Source organism: Cherax quadricarinatus, chromosome 1 (assembly GCF_038502225.1).
Source record: "Cherax quadricarinatus isolate ZL_2023a chromosome 1, ASM3850222v1, whole genome shotgun sequence".
NCBI lineage: Eukaryota > Metazoa > Arthropoda > Malacostraca > Decapoda > Parastacidae > Cherax > Cherax quadricarinatus.
The window spans coordinates 82972498-82994505 of NC_091292.1; the positions used below are offsets into that span (position 1 = coordinate 82972498).

At 38.6% G+C, this 22008-nt stretch overlaps 1 protein-coding gene across 1 annotated transcript in view; it reads right to left on the reverse strand.

The window, feature by feature from the left end:
- Positions 1-2780: 2780 nt before the first annotated feature.
- eIF3j (eukaryotic translation initiation factor 3 subunit j) overlaps positions 2781-22008 on the reverse strand; it is a 91438-nt gene continuing 72210 nt past the window's right edge. The window contains exons 6-7 of the mRNA XM_053772280.2: positions 5153-5289; positions 2781-3583 (exon numbers count right to left, since the gene is read on the reverse strand). Of these exons, the coding sequence (XP_053628255.2) occupies positions 3530-3583; positions 5153-5289 (191 nt within the window). The 3' untranslated portion in view covers positions 2781-3529. The remainder of the gene's footprint in view (positions 3584-5152; positions 5290-22008) is intronic.

Sequence of the window (22008 nt, forward strand, 5' to 3'; positions counted from 1 at the left end):
AGCTCTTCACTGTGGTCATCCACCAACTCTTCCATATCCTGGTGACTCACAGTCAACCCCATGAGTTCCCCAAAGCTACAATAGATTCCATAACAGGCATAGGGTTGTCAGGTGTGTGGGGAAGTGCCCTGGCTGGTGTGTTCTTTCTTGAACTCTATCATGTTTCTCGCCTTCTTTATCAAAGGGCTGACACTAGCAGCTTTCTTTGGGCCCATGATGGCTTATTTAGCAGTCACACACAAACAAGAGCAAAAACCAATGTATTGTTACGAAATGTTTTTTATTACCTCGCAGGGTAATGTTCAATCGCCAAGAAACAATGCCACACTAACTCTGCATGCGTCTGTGGGAGGCTTTGTGTGCGACCGCCGAAATCCAAGGGAAATCACGAAAACCACGGCTATATTGACGAAAAAAGTTGTTGATAACCAAAATTCACAGAAACACTCACGAAAACCAAGGATCCACTGTAAAAGCCTGATAACATGTTTACACTATCGTATGTTAAGTGAGCAATATAGCTAGGCCTAAAAAATGCATATACAGTACACACCTTACGTTAAAATATTTTTGTCCTCAGCTTATGGTGAATGGTGAATGTATTTATTGTACAAGTCAGAATAAATGAAGAATGGGTATAGTTGAAAACCTCTGTATTAACAAAACACTAAAGTGAAGCACTGGAAAGCAGAGCCTGCCCATGTATGAAATGCTGTTCCTCCCAGGAACCCAAACACACAGAAACAGTGTCCTCTTTGAAGAGAGACCAAATGATTTCAGCCAGCTGATACCAATAATAAAAGTACACCCACAGTTTGGCTGCTAGACACATACCTAGGCATGTTCAGTATCGAGTGATAAAGAGCGAGTGAGAGAGTGCGTGTTTATGAGTATGCATACATGCTCATGCATATGGACAAGTGGATTTACATAGGTATATCCCATGAAAATACATAATGCATGTGTATATGTACCTTGCATATATAAAACAGTGTTCTGCCAGGAACCCAAAAACTACAGTAGTGTTCTCAATGAAGAGGCATACCAGATACACTGACCAGAACAGCACTTGAGCAGCACATACTGAAACATTTGAGAAATCTTTCTCCTTTCGGAGTTGGAGATGGATCATTGCAAGACTAAGCCCCTTGTCAGCACACCTGTCCTGGTGAATACTGTCACACATATACATTTGAACTATTCTGGGACAACAATTCCCCAGACTTATTTTAATCAGAGGAAGTGTACAGTCATAGTAGGAATGAGCTGCATTTGGGTTTGATCCAAGGAAGGGGAGCTAGGCATGTGGGTGTAAAGAGTATTGGCGATACCACAATTGGTGTTCGTAAGTCAACTGGTAGTCAGGTACTAGTGCTACATGTTGGTAAAGTAGCAGGTGGTGCCACATATAGTATCGCTAGAGTAGTAGGTGGTGCCACATGTAGTACTGATAGGGTAGCTGGTGGTGCCACATGTAGTAGTGACAGGGTAGCCAGTGGTGCCACATGTATTGAAGGGATAGTTGGTGGTGCCACATGTATTGACAGGGAAGCTGGTAGTGCTACATGTATTCATAGAATAGCAGGTGGTGCCACATGTAGTATTGATAGGGTAGCTGGTAATGCCACATGTAGTAATGATAAAGTAGCTGGTAATGCCATTTGCAGTACTGGCAGGCCAACTGGTTGTGTCAGGTGCTGGTGGTGCTACACATAGCATGTTACTTTTCATATTAAAATAATGTTCATTGCCGTCACATGAATCAGCACTTTCTGGAAAGCCAATAAGATAACAACTTACCTAAATGGTCTTGTCATTACCTGCTCTGACTAAGATTTTTTCATACAAAGGAGAATGTGAAGAACAGGAGTTTGAGGTAATCAGTCCCTCAGCCTTGAGTCGATGTAATCAGTCCATCAATCTTGAAAAGAATACAGTATATGTGTGAAGTGGCTCTCATACTGTAGGCAGGCGAGTTGCAGCAGAAGTAGGTGGTATCACATTTGACGAATCCAAATGTGGAAGTAGGTCATGTCTAAAGGTTAGGCAAGTGAAGAATTCCCTGTATTAAGATCCCAATATGTTGCTGTGTCTGACAGGAATGTAGGTGAATGGTTCAGAGAACCGAAAAGTTGATAAATTAGACACGTGCAACACTTCTGCATCTTTAATGAGGAAACGTTTCTCCAAGAACACCTCACTAGCACTAGACCCACCTTTTGGGGACAGTAGAACTGAGACAAGGAAAAGCCAGGGAATGAAGGCAAAGTTGCAGTAAAGGGCATTTTTATATTAAAATGGAGCACTAGACCCATGTGGAGTCATTTGGTGCTACTACAGTCAAGGCATGCTCTTTCACCAAAAGAAAATACATTACACTTTAGTACAATTTGGTGGCTGTTTTTCTATTACTACTGTACTATCATCAAATTAAGCACTAAAACCCTAAGGGTCATACAGTGATACAGCTGTTTTTCTAGCAGACATCCCTCCATGCAGGGCTTTACATAAGTTTGTCATCGTTATTCACCTCTACTTGTACTACTAAAGATTACTTTAGGCGATTACTCTTTTGAACACTTATGAAGTATTGCAAAATGCACCATCACAATTATGCGCATTTTGTTTAGCAACAAACTGCCTAAACAATTTCTAGACATTATGAGGAGAAATCTTCATTAGCCCAAGTTTTTCCACTTGCTTCACAAAAGCGAGCTAAGCACTTGAACCAATGTAAAATATATGGTGGGACAACAAGCAAGGCTAAGAAGACTAACAAATAACAAACATGTTTATTAGTAAATTATACCTAAACATAAACCTGTCGTTCTTTCCGAAGCAAAGAAAAACTATGAACAATCCTAAAAAAGTGGCCAATTTTGAAGCTGCTTATAAAAGGTGAAGAGGAATGGTTAGAATGTGAAGAGCCGAGCTAAATGTAACTGTCAAAAACGGCCAATCACAGGAGAAAATTTAAGGCCACAAGTTGTAACACCAAATAATAGCTTTGAATTTTGATTTCCAATAGTATGACAGTCTATTCTGCAGGAGCAGATAGCAAAATTTAAACCAAACATCCTGATCAGTACAAAAAACACCCAGGCTGCCTATTCATTTTAAAACAATTTTTATCAATAGACTGCAATTTGAATACAGATTAAACTTTAGCAATAACAATTATACTGTTGCCTATCATGGCAATAAGATATTCTTTTAAAATAATGTTCAAACAGGTTATATGGTAAGTGGGAAGCATGGGGGTAGGCATGTGTCTCCACATCAAGTGATGTTGGTGGACATAGGATGCAAATAAGCATCAGCAACTATCACTTGCATTTATGGCAATACAGGACTAAAAATGTGAAAAATACATGGAAATATGTATGACTCTTGTATTTTATTCCCGATTGATCCAGATTTTACCCTACAAGGTTTCCACTCAGAATATAAAGCACTGGGAGTGTGTATGTACAAATAAAAGCTCATAGGAAGCCAAACAATAATAATTGATGTCTATTATAATAATACACTATATGAAATCGTCATATTCATTGTAACCACCGAAGTCATTGCTTATATCATCCTGAAAGAGAAAGCCATTTATTAATACCAAAGCATTTGCAGATATGCACAGCAGTTATATTTCAAAATACATTAACTTACTACATATTAATATATTAAAATTTTGGGTATAACTTGCTACAAAATGCTTATTTCTTATTTTAACATAATGGCCATCCCCCACTGAGGTAGGGTGACTCAGCAAAAGTAAACATTTTTCACTGTTACCCATTCACTGCTTTACCACTATTATGCTGATATCACCATTCAGATAGCCCTCTGAACTGACCTAATCCCACCCCTCCCTTCAGAGTGCACACACTTCCAGGATTCACATTCAGCTAACTGGTTTTCTTGAATCCCTTCATGAATGTTACCTTGCTCACACTCCAACAGCATGTAAAGTCACAAAAACCACTTGCTTCCACTTACTCTTACCTAACATACACAAAAGCCTGTTGGACGTACAAGGCCCTAGCACTCAAAACTACCTACACTCCCACCCCCTAAACCATTCCTGGATGGCCCCTATCTTCATGTGAATTATACACTCTTAGTCATCATGTTTTGCTCTATCCTCTTAATGTTCAAACCACCACAGCTGCCCCCTCAGCTCTGAAAAATACTTTTGGTAGCTTCACTTTCTAATCCCCAAACTCCAAACTTTCAGCTTAATATTCACACTACATACCGCCCTCAAACAACATCTCAGGGCAACATTCAAAACCCATGCTCCATACCAATAAAACAGTGTTTGTACTAACAAACTCTAGTACATTCCCTTTACCTCCATGGTTAGTTTTGTCTCCACAGATGCCTCAATGTGTTGCTCATCCCTTTTTATCCTTGTCACTACTATGGTTCAACTCGTCTTTCTTAGACTCCATCTGCTGACAAGCCCATTCCCAAATATATGAACAAAGTTTACTTCCTCCATACTTCCCTCCCTCAAATCTGATATCCAATCTTTCATTGCCTACATTTAGTGGGTTTTTTCAAGAGCTTTCCTACTCCCCAAGCTGGGCCCTGCGACAGATATTTTGTTATTGTTTCACCTTGCTGAATCCAATGTTCATTTTTAATTTCCTTCTTTTACATACCCTCCCAAATTCTTCCACCAAACTTTGTAACCTCTCTTCAGATTCTCCTAAAAATGTCGTCATCATCAAAAGGACAACTGTAACAACTCCTACACTGTATCAAATTCATTATCTTCTAATCCCACAACTCTCTCCAACACCACTGTCTATAAATAAGGTAAACCACCATGGTAATATACATCCTTGTCCAAGGCCTACTTTTACAATTCCCTTCTCTCATACATACCCTTATGTTAGCCTCACTCTCCCCATAACTCTTCATTGCTTTTTCATAACCTACTACTTATTCCATATATTTGCAACATCTGCCGCATTGCCTTTTCTATATATGTAGGAGAAAATTCTAAACCTATAGGGTCATATAGCACCTGGGGAATGAGAAAAGAAAAGAAAAAAAAAGGAACCATGCCTTAAAAATTACAATAATCAGTTAACATAAGGAATATGTAATCTTTCAAGCTCCATTTAGTGAAATGAAATGTGCAACTTACAACAAGGGCACCCTGTCCAACATTGAGTTTTGCCTTTCCACCAGCTTTCTTCTTGCTTTTGGGTTTGCTGGCTTTAACTTTCTCATTGTAGAGAGAGGTAATGACTGATGATACTCTCTTCACTTCCTCCATCTCCACTGGATGAAATAAAAGAAATTAACTTTTTTATACCACTCACTGAAGACTTAATAAAGCCAACTAAAAAATGATAGAAACTAAAACTACGCAAATATTTTGTAAATTAGGTTAAGAAATAACTGCATTTATGGTAATATCAAAAGCAGAACCCAAAGAAGCAAAATATGTCAGTCACAAAGAACTATAGAGGTAGGATGAAATTCCAATTTAAAATTATTTATAACTACAATGAAATACTGATGGCAAGCATTTAAGAGCTCTAAACTACAAATCTATACATTCTTTGAAATGTTGGAAAAAAAAAATTATGAAAGGGATAAATACAAAGACATGAGATTACTGTAGAGATCCTACAGGTATGTAGGGATCCAAAATACACACGTGAATTGTAATTATCTAGGATGTGTTCAATAATAACCCAGAGAGAGAAACTCAAAAGAGTAAATGGTCTGTATAGTATTTTGACCCTCTGCTAGGTACTTTTCAGATGACAATAATGGTTAGTGGCACAAATAACCCACATGGAAAGAATCCACAAAAATTATCATATTTCAGAAGAATGGGGACTCGGTGAAGCACCAAAACTTGCAATACTATTTGTACGGTATTTTCCCATGTAATTACTTTCATACAGGCTTGCGTCATCTAGGGTGAAGCTCAGATTCTGAAAGTTCTCATGACCTTTTCAACTATATTAACCATTGACTAAGAACACTAAATTTTTTTTTTTTCCCCCCTTGCTGAAGGGAGATTTCTATCTCAAGTCACTAGTAATAAAAATGTCACATCCAAGTAGCTTGTCCTATTTCCCTATGCTACCTGGGGAAACCTATCCTGTATCTAATCCTCAATATGGCCTGTTCAAACTATTAACCCATCACTGACCTTAACTAAAAATCTCTCAATGTCAAAGATATCAGCTTTTCTCAGTCCACTAATACTTTACATTTAATACAACTGGCATCCTCTGACATTGCATAATTTTTTTTTTTAACAAGTCGGCCGTCTCCCACCGAGGCAGGGGGACCCCAAAAGAAAGAAAAAATCCCCAAAAAGAAAATACAGTGGACCCCCGCATAACGATCACCTCCGAATGCGACCAATTATGTAAGTGTATTTATGTAAGTGCGTTTGTACGTGTATGTTTGGGGGTCTGAAATGGACTAATCTACTTCACAATATTCCTTATGGGAACAAATTCGGTCAGTACTGGCACCTGAACATACTTCTGGATTGAAAAAATATTGTTAACCGGGGGTCCACTGTACTTTCATCATCATTCAACACTTTCACCTCACTCTCACACAATCAGTTTTTGCAGAGGTGCCCAGAACACAACAGTTTAGAAGCATATACGTATAAAGATATACAACATATCCCTCCAAACTGTCAATATCCCAAACCCCTCCTTTAAGTGCAGGCACTGTAATTCCCATTTCCAGTACTCAAGTCCGACTATATAAAAACAACCGGTTGCCCTGAATCCCTTTACTAAATATTACCCTCCAACAGCTCATCAGGTCCCAAAAACCATTCATCTCCATTCACTACTATCTAACATGCTCATGCATGCTTGCTGGAAGTCCAAGCCCCTTGCCCACAAAACCTCCTTTACCCCCTTCCTCCAACCTTTTCGAGGACGACCCCTACCCCGCCTGCCTTCCCCTACAGATTTATATTCTCTCCATGTCATTCTACTTTGATCCATTTTCTCTAAATGACCAAACCACCTCAACAACCCCTCTTCAGCCCTCTGACTAATACTTTTATTAACTCCACACCTTCTCCTAATTTCCACACTCCAAATTCTCTGCATAATATTTACACTACACATTGCCCTTAGACAGGACATCTCCACCGCCTCCTCGCTGCAGCATTTACAACCCAAGCTTCACACCCATATAAGAGTGTTGGTACCACTTTGCTTTCATACATTTCCTTCTTTGCCTCCATAGATAATGTTTTTTTGTCTCCACATATACCTCAATGCACCACTCATCTTTTTTTCTTCATCAATTCTATGGTTAACCTCATCCTTCATAAATCCATCTGCTGACACGTCTACTCCAAAATATCTGAAAACGTTCACTTCTTCCATACCCCTCCTCTCCAATTTGATATCCAATTTTTCTTTATCTAAATCATTTGATACCCTCATCACCTTACTATAATATCCTTACTAGTCTCTACATTAAATTTCTTTAAATAGTTAATTTTAACAACCTTAATTTTGGATTTGCTTTCATCATCGTTAGTTTCACCTGTACAGGTCATGGTCAAAAGAAATGTATCAGAGAATTTTTTCTTAATGTTTACAGGATGGTCCAACTAGTTGGAACTGTATGTCTATTTAAAACAAATCATATGATATAATGAATGTACAGTAGGGCCCCACTTATATAGCAGGTTAGGTTCCAGGCTACCGCTGTAAAGCGGAAATCGCTGTAAAGTGGGACACCCTTTTTTCCCCCCACTTAAGAACATAAGAATATAAGAAAGGAGGAACACTGCAGCAGGCCTGTTGGCCCATACTAGGCAGGTCCTTTACAATCACTCCCACTAACAAAACATTTGCCCAACCTAATTTTCAATGTTACCCAAAGAAATAAGCTCTGATAACTATCCACCCATTTGCAAGTCCCACTCAAATCCAACCCCTCTCACTCATATACTTATCCAACCTAAATTTGAAACTACCCCAAGTCCTAGCCTCAATAACCCAACTAGGTAGACTGTTCCACTCATCAACTACCCTATTTCCAAACCAATACTTTCCTATGTCCTTTCTAAATCTAAACTTGTCTAATTTAAATCCATTACTGCGGGTTCTCTCCTGGAGAGATATTCTCAAGACCTTATTAACCCTTTGAGGGTTTCGGCTATACTAGTACGGCTTACGACCCAGGGTTTTTGACGTACTAGTACGCCTAAATTCTAGCGCCCTCAAATCTACTGGGAGAAAGCTGGTAGGCCTACATATGAAAGAATGGGTCTATGTGGTTAGTGTGCACAGTATAAAAAAAATCCTGCAGCACACAGTGCATAATGAGAAAAAAAAAAAAGATCATTTTTTGGGGAATAAAACAGCAACTTTGCACTGTATTTTCGTATGGTATTTATTGTTGTATTCTAGTTTTCTTGGTCTCATTTTATAGAATGGAAGACATATTACAGAAATTGAGATGATTTTGGCTGGTTTTACAATGAAAAGTACCTTGAAATTGAGCTCAAAGTAGCAGAAATGTTTGATTTTTACCAAAGTTCAAAAGTAAACAAATCATGCCAAGCGTCCAATACACGTCAACTGGTGAGTAATATTTTTTTGCAAGTGCACCAATATTATTTATATCAGTTTTTACACTAATGCAGTACTCTGCATAACAGTAAATCTATTTTTTGTGAGAATAAAAATTCAAAGTGGAAAGCAAAAGAATGTTAGACGGGCCTTGAGACGTGATGAATGAACAGAGATGAATGAACAGAGGAAATGTCATTTTAGTGCCAGGAATGTCTTTCTTGTTTATTCTGGGCCCTATTCGGAAATTGGCATCTTTTGAAATTTGTGTGAAATTGGCAAAATTGCTAAATTCTGACCACTGTACTGGATAGTTGAAATTGATAAATGGGTGGTTTCTTGCACTCATTCGATAGAAAAAATGGAGTTCTAGCTAAATATTCATGTTTTTTGTCAACCAGTACAGTGGAATTGGCTGAAAATGGGGCTCAAATTGGGCAAAATCGCCGATGCATAAACATCGCCGAGACCGCTAACTTCGCGAGAGCATAATTCCGTAAGTTTTCCATCAAATTTCAAACTTTTGGTTCATTATGATCAGGAAAAGATTCTCTATCTTTTCAAAAGAGAATTTTTTTTCTTCTTTTTTTTTAAATTTGGCCGACCCTGAGAACGAGTCTTGGAGAGGGCCTGTCGACCCTCAAAGGGTTAATGTCCCCTTTATTAATACCCATCTTCCACTTATACACTTCGATCATGTCTCCCCTCATTCTTCGTCTAACAAGTGAATGTAATTTAAGAGTCTTCAATCTTTCTTCAAAAGGAAGATTTCTAATGCTATGTATTAACTTGGTCATTCTACGCTGAATGTTTTCTAACAAATTTATGTCCATTCTGTAATATGGAGACCAGAACTGAGCTGCATAATCAAGGTGAGGCCTTACTAATGATGTATAAAGCTGCAGTATAACCTCTGGACTTCTGTTGCTTACACTTCTTGATATAAATCCCAATAATCCATTTGCCTTATTACGTACGCTTAGGCACTGCTGTCTTGGTTTAAGGTTGCTGCTCACCATAACCCCCAAGTCCTTTTCGCAATCTGTATAGCTAAGTTCTACATTATTTAGCTTATAAGTGCTAGGGTTATGGACACTCCCGAGCTTCAGAACCTTGCATTTATCTACATTGAACTGCATCTGCCACTTTTCTGACCAAGAAGAGAGATTGTCTAAATCCTCCTGAAGTTCCCTAACATCTACGTTTGAATCAATTTTCCTACCTATCTTTGTGTCATCCGCGAATTTGCTCATATCACTAGTAATACCCTCATCAAGGTCATTGACATATATTATAAGCAACAACGGGCCCAAGACTGATCCCTGTGGAACCCCACTTGTTATAGATCCCCACTCGGATTTAACCCTATTTATGGACACACACTGCATATAAATACTAGATAAGTTTACACTAACATAATAAGTTAGCAATTGAACTAGGCATTAAAAAGCAATAAAAATAAAATATACATAGTACACTCATTACTTACCTTAAAATATTTGTAGTCTTAATATAGGGCGAGATGAATATTATTTATTGTAAGAAATCAAGTGTGGTATGTATGGTAGCCAGCCAGGCTACCATACCAGGCCATCCCACCCACACAATATTCTACGACATTTAAGCATCTCAGAGTGATAAAATGCATATACAGTTCACTCATTACTTACCTTAAAATATTTGTAGTCACTGTAGAGCCAGAGGGGAGTAAACGAGAAAAAACGAATAAATGAGCACGTGAGAGAGGACAGGCGCCGAGTTATGTAAATAAACGAGGCGAACACATCTGGTTTGTGTACAAGTTACATTGTGTATAAGTTATTTACGTTGATACGGCAGAATAAATAGAGAGGAACACCCTCATTCTCATTTAACACCATTTTTAGAAGAAATGACTTTCTGAGTGAAGGCATACAAAAGGAATAATTTTCTACAGTTACCCCCAGTAACACATTTTCTCTCATGTTAAACTTGAGAAAACATTATTCTTGCCGTCACTCGTACAAGTCGTCTGGCTACCACATTGCATTTGTTAATTTATTCTACTGTAGGGTGTATTTATCATCTTTATATATTACGTATCGTGTTTATTATATGATTTTGAAAAATATAGATGGATTAATGAAAATGTGTATATTAACGTAATATACGACATTTACTGAGACTCGGTGATTATTATTGAGTATTATCATTACTAATATGGCATCTCGAGACATAAGACACTTACTGATTTTAATGTGTACCTGCACGCCAGCACAGTAAGTTTATTTAGGTACAGATATACACAAGTACAGTGGACCCCCGATTAACGACATTAATCTGTTCCAGAGAGCGTGTCTTATACCGAATCTGTCTTAATCCAAATTAATTTTCCCCATAAGAAATAATGGAAATCCAATTAGTCCGTTCCAGACACCCAAAAGGATTAAACAAAAATTTTTTTACATGAAATATACATTTCCCTACACAGAAAACAATGAGACATGCAGAATAAACAATACTAAAATGACACTTGCCTTTATTGAAGACTTACTGATGAGCGATGAGACGGGAGGGGAGAGGATGGAGGTGTACTAGTGTTTGGAAGGGATATCCCCTTCCATAAAGACTTCAGGTACCAAGTCCTTTTCCAGGGTTACTTCTCTTCTTTGTTTTATAATGCCACTAGCACCAGCTTGAGTGTCACTGGACCCGTCGCACCAAAAATCCCGTCCAAAGAGCTCTGTTTCTGGTGTCTCTAAGATTTCCTTAAAATGGGATACAACATTGTCATCGTAGATATTGCCAGCATGGCTTGCAGGGTGATGTTCATCTATAAATGTTTGCACTTCAGTCCACTTTGCACAAATGTCCTTAATCTTTGAATAAGGCACCTTCCTCCATCTCTCTTCCTCCTCCTCTGAAGGAAATTCCTGAGTTGTGGTCTGTTGGTGTAGCACCTCAAGCTCTTGCAGCTCTGTAGTGGTTAGCGCCTCATCGTTGTCCACCACCAACTCTTCTACATCCTCCAAGCTCACATCCAACCCCATGGAATTCCCCAATGCCACAATAGATTCCACAACTGGCATAGGCTCCTCAGGGTCAGCCCCAAATCCTTCAAAATTCCTCTCTTGTACACATTCTGAGGTCATTGGTCAGTATGCTGAGGTCAGTGGTCATGTGTGGTCAATTCCTGTCCTAAGCTGTCTGGGATTAGTGGGGTGTTACCGAGCACCATGGCTTGTTGTAGTGTTTTAAAATCGCAGGTTAAAGTGTTGAAGAAGGAAATTCTACTTCATCAGGAGGGAAATAGGAGGCTGAAGCTTTGTCTAGATGGGTTTGGGAGGGAGTGTGGGATGATGGTAGCTTGTGAAGAGGAAAGTTACCAGCAGTGATTTGGAGAATGGCAGCCACTTTAAGTGGCAAGTGGTTCACAATTCAGGAAGGATGATGATAAAGAAGGTTAATAGAGAAGATGTGAAGGTAGAAAATCGATTCTCTACTCTCCAGGACGAGTGTACTTCAGTGGTTAATGAGATTAAAGGTACCACTGACTCCCCTGCTTATCAAGGTAAGAATATTCTGATTGTGGGAGATTCTAAGGCAAGATATATGGACCGTGCTTTTTGTAACATAGAAAGGTCAGAGAGAGGGTGTGTCTCCCAGGAGCTGGTGTTGGTGACAGTCAGCAGATTGGAAAATATGTCAGGCAATGGGAACAAGCCCATTATCTGTGTCTTAGTGCTGGTGGAAATAATATCGGAAATGGCAGGAGACAGGAACTGCTGGATAAGTATAGGTCAGTCACAGATGTAGTCAGGTCTAAGGGAGAGATCCCAGTCATATGTAGCATCTTACCTAGAAGGAGAGTGGGCAATGAATTGATGTCTAGGGCAATTGGTATAAATTGCCGGCTAGACAGGTACTGCAAGGAACTTGCAATCCCATTCATTGGTAACTGGGATATATTCTATGGCAAGCATGATATGTATGCAAGGGATGGGGTTCATCTCTGGGGCTGGAGTGGTTGCATTAGCCAATTTAATTGAGGGGGTCATTGATGACTTGTCTAGGACTTTAAACCGATAGATTATAGAGGTATGGGTGTCTGTGGGAAACAATCAGGCTGCAGTACTAGGGTTGAAAACAGCAGATATAACTAGGATACCTCAGGGATATGTTTAAAAGACAATATTCAAAATAAAGTTGCTAGTAAAGGCAAATCAAATAATCAACAAACAAAGATAGTAGAGGGCAACGAGTGACTAGCTCCCTTAAGGTTTACTATACAAATAGGAGTCTAAGAAACAAGATATAGATATTATTGCTATAACAGAGACCTGGTTCAAATTGAAAGATAGAGAAATGCCCTATGAATGCAACATACAGGGTTATAAACTATTCCACACTGACAGGGTCAACAGGAAGGGTGGTGGAGTGGCAATGTATGTCAAAGATAATTTAAATTGTTGTCTTAGACAAGAAATAAAATTAGAAACATTAGACACAGAATATGTTTGGCTACAGTTTCTCGAGGGTTGTGAAAAGTTAGTTTTGGGTGTGATTTATAGGCCCCCAAACCTTGATAGAGAGTGCAGTAAGCTGCTATGGGATGAAATTCATAAGGCATCTAGATATGAAAATGTTGTGTTAATGGGAGATTTTAACTTTAGACAAATTGATTGGAAAAATGTGACAGGAAATCTTGAGTCTAGTGACTTAATTGATATGGTTCAGAACTGCTTTTTAAAAGTTTGTGACAGAACCAACTATAGAGGAAACAATCTACTTGACTTGGTTCTTGCCAACAAAGAATCACTAGTTAACCCTTTCAAGGTCGAGAGGCCCTCTCCTAAGCTTGTTCTCAGGGTTGAAATTTTTTTTTGAAAGAAAAAAAAAAATTAATTATTTTTTTCTTATGAAATGATAGATAATCTTTTCCCGATCATAATGACACCAAAAGTATGAAATTTTATGAAAACTTACAGAATTATACTCTCGCAAAGTTAGAGGTCTCAATGATGTTTACTTATCGGCGATTTCGCCCACTTTGAGCCCTATTTTCGGCCAATTCCTGGGTACTAGTGGACAAGTATCATATTTATTTCGTTAGAACTCCATTTTTTACATCACAAGAAATCACCCATTTACCAATTTCAACTATCCAATAAAGTGGCTAGAAATTGGCAATTTTGCCAATTTCACACAAATTTCAGAAGATGCCAATTTCCAAATAGGGTCCAAAATAAACAAGACAGACATTCCTGGCACTAAAATAAGTTCTCTGCTCGTTAGTCACGTCCCCAGGCCCCTCTTACATTTCTTTTGCTTTCCACTTTGAATTTTTATTCTCAAAAAATAAAAGATTTACTGTTATGCAGATGACTGCATTAGTGTAGAAATGGTATAAATAATATCAGTGCACTTGTGAAAGAATATTAGACTCGCCAGTTGACGTGTATTGGACACTTGACATGATTTGTTTACCTTTGAACATAGGTAAAAATTGAACATTTCTGCTATTTTGAGCTCAATTTCAAGGTACTTTTCATTGTGAAACCAATCAAAATCATCTCAATTTCTGTAATATGTCTTCCATTCTATAAAATGAGACCAGGAAAACTAGAATACAACCATAAATACCATACGAAAATACAGTACAAAGTCGCTTTTTTAATCCAAAAACACGTTCAAAGTTTTTTTTTCTCATTACACACTGTGTGCTGCAGGATTTTTTTTTATACTGCACACACTGACCACATAGACCCATTCTTTCATATGTAGACCTACCAGCTTTCTCTCGCTAAATTTGAAGGCACTAGAATTTAGGTGTTATAGTACCTCAATAACCCTGGTGCGTAAGGCGTACTAGTACGTCGGAAACCCTGATAGGGTTAATAATCTTGAGGTTAATGATGAGCTAGGGAAAAGTGATCACAAATCACTTAGTTTCAATATATCATGGAGTTACCCGGATAACTGCAATCAAATCTCTGTCCCAGACTTTCGCTTGGCTGATTTCATGGGACTGAAAAATTACCTGGGTGGGCTAAGTTGGTATGTCCTGACTATGGGTCAGGTAGGTGGTCTTGGTTGCCAATATGACATTTTTCAGAGCATAGTTCTAGCTGCCCAGACAACTTTTGTTCCGAGTAGGGAAATTAGATCTAACAAAAATGATCCCAAATAGATGAACATCTCGTTGGTCAAAAGAGAGGCATATATAGGAGTATCAAAAGAGGGGAGGGGCAGTTAAGAAATCAATATATTCAATTAAAGAGAGAAATAAAGGAATAAGAAAAGCAAAAAGGGATTATGAAGCTAAGGTCGTAAGGGATTTGAAGACTAACCCAAAAGCGTTCTTTCAGGTATACAGAAGTAAGATTAGGGACAAGACAGGCCCACTTAACCCTTTCAGGGTCCCCAGGCCCTCTCCGAGACTTGTTCTCAGGGTCCCCAAACTTAAAAAAAAAAAATTATTATTTTCTTATGAAAAGATAGACAATCTTTTCCCGATCATAATGACACCAAAAGTATGAAATTTGATGGCAAACTTACGGAATTATGCTCTCGCGAAGTTAGCGGTCTCAACGATGTTTACACATCAGCGATTTTGCCCACTTTGAGCCCTATTTTCGGCCAATTCCAGTGTACTAGTCGACAAAAATCGTAACTATTCCGCTAGAACTCTATTTTTTTCTATCGTATGACTAAAAGAAACCACCCATTTACCAATTTCAACTATCCAATAAAGTGGTCAGAATTTAGCAATTTTGGCAATTTCACACAAATTTCAAAAGATGCCAATTTCTGAATAGGGTCCAGAATAAACAAGAAAGACACTCCTGGAACTAAAATAACAAGTTCTCTGTTCGTTAGTCACATTTCCAGGCCCCTCTTATATTTCTTTGGCTTTCCACTTTGAATTTTTATTCTCACAAAAAATAGAAGATTTACTGTTATGCAGACTACTGTATTACTGTAGAAATGGTATAAATAATATCGGTGCACTTGTGAAAGAATATTAGACTTGCCAGTTAACGTATATTGGACGCTTGGCATGATTTGTTTACTTTGGAACTTTGGTAAAAATCGAACATTTCTGCTACTTTGAGCTCAATTTCAAGGTACTTTTCATTGTAAAACCAGTCAAAATCATCTCAATTTCTGTAATATGTCTTCCATTCTATAAAATGAGACCAGGAAAACTAGAATACAACAATAAATACCATATGAAAATACAGTGCAAAGTCGCCGTTTTAATCCAAAAACACTAAGTTTTTTTTTTCTCATTACGCACTATGTGCTGCAGGATTTCTTTTATACTGCGCACACTGACCACAGACCCATTCTTTCATATGCAGGCCTACCATCTTTCTCTCGCTAGATTTGAGGGCGCTAGAATTTAGGCGTACTAGTACGTCAAAAACCCTGGGGCGTAAGCCGTACTAATGCGGTCAAAACCCTGAAAGGGTTAAGAGTAACTCAGGTCAGATCACTGACAGTGATAAGGATATGGGTGAAATTTTCAATTCTTACTTCCTCTCAGTTTTTACTCAGGAAGATACTAGCGAAATTCCAGAAATAATAGATTATGTAGAACAGGACAATAATAAACTATGCACGATTGCAGTAACTAGTGACATGGTCCTCAGACAATTAGAGAAATTAAATCCTAACAAATCCCCAGGCCCTGATGAACTGTTTGCAAGGGTGTTAAAGGAATGTGAAGAGGAACTTAGCATACCTTTGGCTAATCTTTTCAACATATCACTACAAGCTGGCATAGTGCGTGACAAGTGGAAAATGGCAAATGTAATGCCTATTTACAAGGCAGGTGACAGGTCCTTAGCTTCGAACTATAGACCAATAAGCCTTACCTCCATAGTGGGAAAATTTATGGAATCGATAATTGCCGAAGCAATTCACAGTCATCTCGAAAGGCATAAATTTATTAACCCTTTCAGAGTCAGAAATTTTTCGGGGAAAAAAAAATATAATTACTGTTTCTTATGAAATGATAGATAATCTTTTCCCAATCATAATGACACCAAAAGTATGAAATTTGATGGAAAACTTTCGGAATTATGTTCTCGCGAAGTTAGCAGTCTTGATGTTTACGCATCGGCAATTTCGCCCACTCTGAGCCCTATTTATGGCCAATTCCAATGTACCAGTTGACAAAAATCATAACGGTTTCGCTAGAACTCCATTTTTTCTATCGAATGAGTATAAGAAACCACCCATTTACCAATTTCAACTATCCAATAAAGTGGTCCGAATTTGGCAATTTTGCCAATTTCACACAAATTTCAAAAGATGCCAATTTCCAAATAGGGTCCAGAATAAACAAGACAGACATTCCTGGCACTAAAATAACATTTCCTCTGTTCATTAGTCACATCCCCAGGCCTCTGTTACATTTCTTTTGCTTTCCACTTTGAATTTTTATTCACACAAAATATAGAAGATTTACTGATATGCAGACTACTGTATTAGTGTAGAAATGGTATAAATAATATCAACGCACTTGTGAAAGAATATTAGATTCACCAGTTGACGTGTATTGGACACATGGCTTGATTTATTTGCTTCTGAACTTTGGCAAAAATCAAACGTTTCTGCTACTTTGAGCTCAATTTCAAGGTACTTTTCATTCGGAAACCAACAAAAATCATCTCAATTTCCATAATATGTCTTCCACTCTATAAAATGAGACCAGGAAAACTAGAATACAGCCATAAATAGCATACGAAAATACGCTACAAATTCGTCATTTTCGACCAAAAACCCGATCGGAGTTTTTTTTCTCTCTCATTATGCACTGTGTGCTGCAGGATTATTTTTATACTGCACACACTGACCACATAGACCCATTCTTTCATATGTAGGCCTACCAGCTTTCTCGCACTAGATTCGAAGGCGCTAGAATTTAGGCGTACTAGTACAGCACCAACCCTGAAAGGGTTAATGAATCTCAGCATGGTTTTACAAAGGGGCATTCCTGTCTTACAAACTTACTTTCTTCACTAAGGTATTTGAGGAGGTAGATCATGGTACCGAATATATTGTGTTATGGGCTTCAATAAGGCTTTCGATAGAGTTCACATCAGAGGCTACTGAGGAAACTTAACCCTTTCAGGGTCCAAGGCCCAAATCTGGAGTCACGCACCAGTGTCCAAGAATTTTCAAAAAAAAAAAATTTGTTATTTTTTCTTATGAAATCGTAGAGAATCTTTTTGTGAAGGTAATAAAACAAAAAGTACGAAATTTGGTGGAAAATTGACGAAATTATGCTCTCGCGAATTTTGATGTGTCAGCGATATTTACGAATCGGCGATTTTGCCGACTTTGACTCCCATTTTAGGCCAATTACATTATTCCAATCAACCAAATTCTTAGCTATTTCACTAGTATTACTTCTATTCTATCGACTGAGCACAAGAAATCGCCAAGTCAACTGTTTCAACTACAAAATAAAGTGATCGGAAATTGTTAATTTGGCCAATTTAACACAAAGTTCAAAATATTCCAATTTCAAAATAGGGTCCAGAATGAACAATGTAGGCATTCCTGGCACTAAACTAACATTTCCTCTGTTCATTAGTTATGTTTTGAGGCTTTACAAATAAATTCCATTTTGATTTTTTATTCACATAATGAATTTTTATTCACACCAAAAAATAGAAGATTTACTGTTATGCAATACTGTAATAATTGTATAAATATCATCACCATATTTGTGAATGTATATTAGACCCACCAGCTGACGTGTATTAGACGTGTGAGGTCGCTTGTTTACTCTTGAATATCGGCAAAAATTTAACATTTCCGCTACTTTGAGCTCAGTTTCAAGTCATTTCCAATGCTAAAACCAATCAAAATCATCTCTATTTCTGTAATATGTCTTCCATTCTATCAAATGAGACCAAGAAATCGCAAATACAACTATAAAAAACATACGAAAAAACACTGCAAAGTTGCTGTTTTAATCGAAAAATCATGATTTCATTTTTTTTCTCTCATTATACACAATGTGCTGCAGGATCTGTTTTATGTGGTGCACACATACCACATAGATGTATTCTCTCATATCTAGGCCCAAATGTACCACTCACAGTTTATCAGAGTGAGCTGAGCTCATGGCGTAGATCTACGGTTTGGACCCTGAACGTAAAGCCGTAGATCTACGGGACGGACCCTGAAAGGGTTAAGGCACATGGAATAGGAGAAATTTTTTCCTGGGTTGAGGCATGGTTGACTAATAGGCAACAGTGTTTTTGCATTAATGGGGAGAAATCAGAATGGGGGCACGTCACAAGCGGTGTTCCAAAGGGGTCAGTGTTGGGCCCCTCGTTGTTCACAATCTACACATATTATATGAGGGAATAATTTTTATTTTATTATTATCACACCGGCTGATTCCCACCAAGGCAGGGTGGCCCGAAAAAGAAAAACTTTCACCATCATTCACTCCATCACTGTCTTGCCAGAAGGGTGCTTTACACTACAGTTTTTAAACTGCAACATTAACACCCCTCCTTCAGAGTGCAGGCACTGTACTTCCCATCTCCAGGACTCAAGTCCGGCCTGCCGGTTTCCCTGAACCCCTTCATAAATGTTACTTTGCTCACACTCCAACAGCACGTCAAGTATTAAAAACCATTTGTCTCCATTCACTCCTATCAAACACGCTCACGCATGCCTGCTGGAAGTCCAAGCCCCTCGCACACAAAACCTCCTTTACCCCCTCCCTCCAACCCTTCCTAGGCCGACCCCTACCCCGCCTTCCTTCCACTACAGACTGATACACTCTTGAAGTCATTCTGTTTCGCTCCATTCTCTCTACATGTCCGAACCACCTCAACAACCCTTCCTCAGCCCTCTGGACAACAGTTTTGGTAATCCCGCACCTCCTCCTAACTTCCAAACTACGAATTCTCTGCATTATATTCACACCACACATTGCCCTCAGACATGACATCTCCACTGCCTCCAGCCTTCTCCTCGCTGCAACATTCATCACCCACGCTTCACACCCATATAAGAGCGTTGGTAAAACTATACTCTCATACATTCCCCTCTTTGCCTCCAAGGACAAAGTTCTTTGTCTCCACAGACTCCTAAGTGCACCACTCACTCTTTTTCCCTCATCAATTCTATGATTCACCTCATCTTTCATAGACCCATCCGCTGACACGTCCACTCCCAAATATCTGAATACGTTCACCTCCTCCATACTCTCTCCCTCCAATCTGATATTCAATCTTTCATCACCTAATCTTTTTGTTATCCTCATAACCTTACTCTTACCTGTATTCACCTTTAATTTTCTTCTTTTGCACACCCTACCAAATTCATCCACCAATCTCTGCAACTTCTCTTCAGAATCTCCCAAGAGCACAGTGTCATCAGCAAAGAGCAGCTGTGACAACTCCCACTTTGTGTGTGATTCTTTATCTTTTAACTCCACGCCTCTTGCCAAGACCCTCGCATTTACTTCTCTTACAACCCCATCTATAAATATATTAAACAACCACGGTGACATCACACATCCTTGTCTAAGGCCTACTTTTACTGGGAAAAAATTTCCCTCTTTCCTACATACTCTAACTTGAGCCTCACTATCCTCGTAAAAACTCTTCACTGCTTTCAGTAACCTACCTCCTACACCATACACTTGCAACATCTGCCACATTGCCCCCCTATCCACCCTGTCATATGCCTTTTCCAAATCCATAAATGCCACAAAGACCTCTTTAGCCTTATCTAAATACTGTTCACTTATATGTTTCACTGTAAACACCTGGTCCACACACCCCCTACCTTTCCTAAGGCCTCCTTGTTCATCTGCTATCCTATTCTCCGTCTTACTCTTAATTCTTTCAATTATAACTCTACCATACACTTTACCAGGTACACTCAACAGACTTATCCCCCTATAATTTTTGCACTCTCTTTTATCCCCTTTGCCTTTATACAAAGGAACTATGCATGCTCTCTGCCAATCCCTAGGTACCTTACCCTCTTCCATACATTTATTAAATAATTGCACCAACCACTCCAAAACTATATCCCCACCTGCTTTTAACATTTCTATCTTTATCCCATCAATCCCGGCTGCCTTACCCCCTTTCATTTTACCTACTGCCTCACGAACTTCCCCCACACTCACAACTGGCTCTTCCTCACTCCTACAAGATGTTATTCCTCCTTGCCCTATACACGAAATCACAGCTTCCCTATCTTCATCAACATTTAACAATTCCTCAAAATATTCCTTCCATCTTCCCAATACCTCTAACTCTCCATTTAATAACTCTCCTCTCCTATTTTTAACTGACAAATCCATTTGTTCTCTAGGCTTTCTTAACTTGTTAATCTCACTCCAAAACTTTTTCTTATTTTCAACAAAATTTGTTGATAACATCTCACCCACTCTCTCATTTGCTCTCTTTTTACATTGCTTCACCACTCTCTTAACTTCTCTCTTTTTCTCCATATACTCTTCCCTCCTTGCATCACTTCTACTTTGTAAAAACTTCTCATATGCTAACTTTTTCTCTCTTACTACTCTCTTTACATCATCATTCCACCAATCGCTCCTCTTCCCTCCTGCACCCACTTTCCTGTAACCACAAACTTCTGCTGAACACTCTAACACTACATTTTTAAACCTACCCCATACCTCTTCGACCCCATTGCCTATGCTCTCATTAGCCCATCTATCCTCCAATAGCTGTTTATATCTTACCCTAACTGCCTCCTCTTTTAGTTTATAAACCTTTACCTCTCTCTTCCCTGATGCTTCTATTCTCCTTGTATCCCATCTACCTTTTACTCTCAGTGTAGCTACAACTAGAAAGTGATCTGATATATCTGTGGCCCCTCTATAAACATGTACATCCTGAAGTCTACTCAACAGTCTTTTATCTACCAATACATAATCCAACAAACTACTGTCATTTCGCCCTACATCATATCGTGTATACTTATTTATCCTCTTTTTCTTAAAATATGTATTACCTATAACTAAACCCCTTTCTATACAAAGTTCAATCAAAGGGCTCCCATTATCATTTACACCTGGCACCCCAAACTTACCTACCACACCCTCTCTAAAAGTTTCTCCTACTTTAGCATTCAAGTCCCCTACCACAATTACTCTCTCACTTGGTTCAAAGGCTCCTATACATTCACTTAACATCTCCCAAAATCTCTCTCTCTCCTCTGCATTCCTCTCTTCTCCAGGTGCATACACGCTTATTATGACCCACTTCTCGCATCCAACCTTTACTTTAATCCACATAATTCTTGAATTTACACATTCATATTCTCTTTTCTCCTTCCATAACTGAGGGAATAAATAGCAACAAAAGCAAATTTCCTGAAGACACCAAAATAGGCCGTCCAATTCATTCTAATGAGGACATTAGAGCACTCC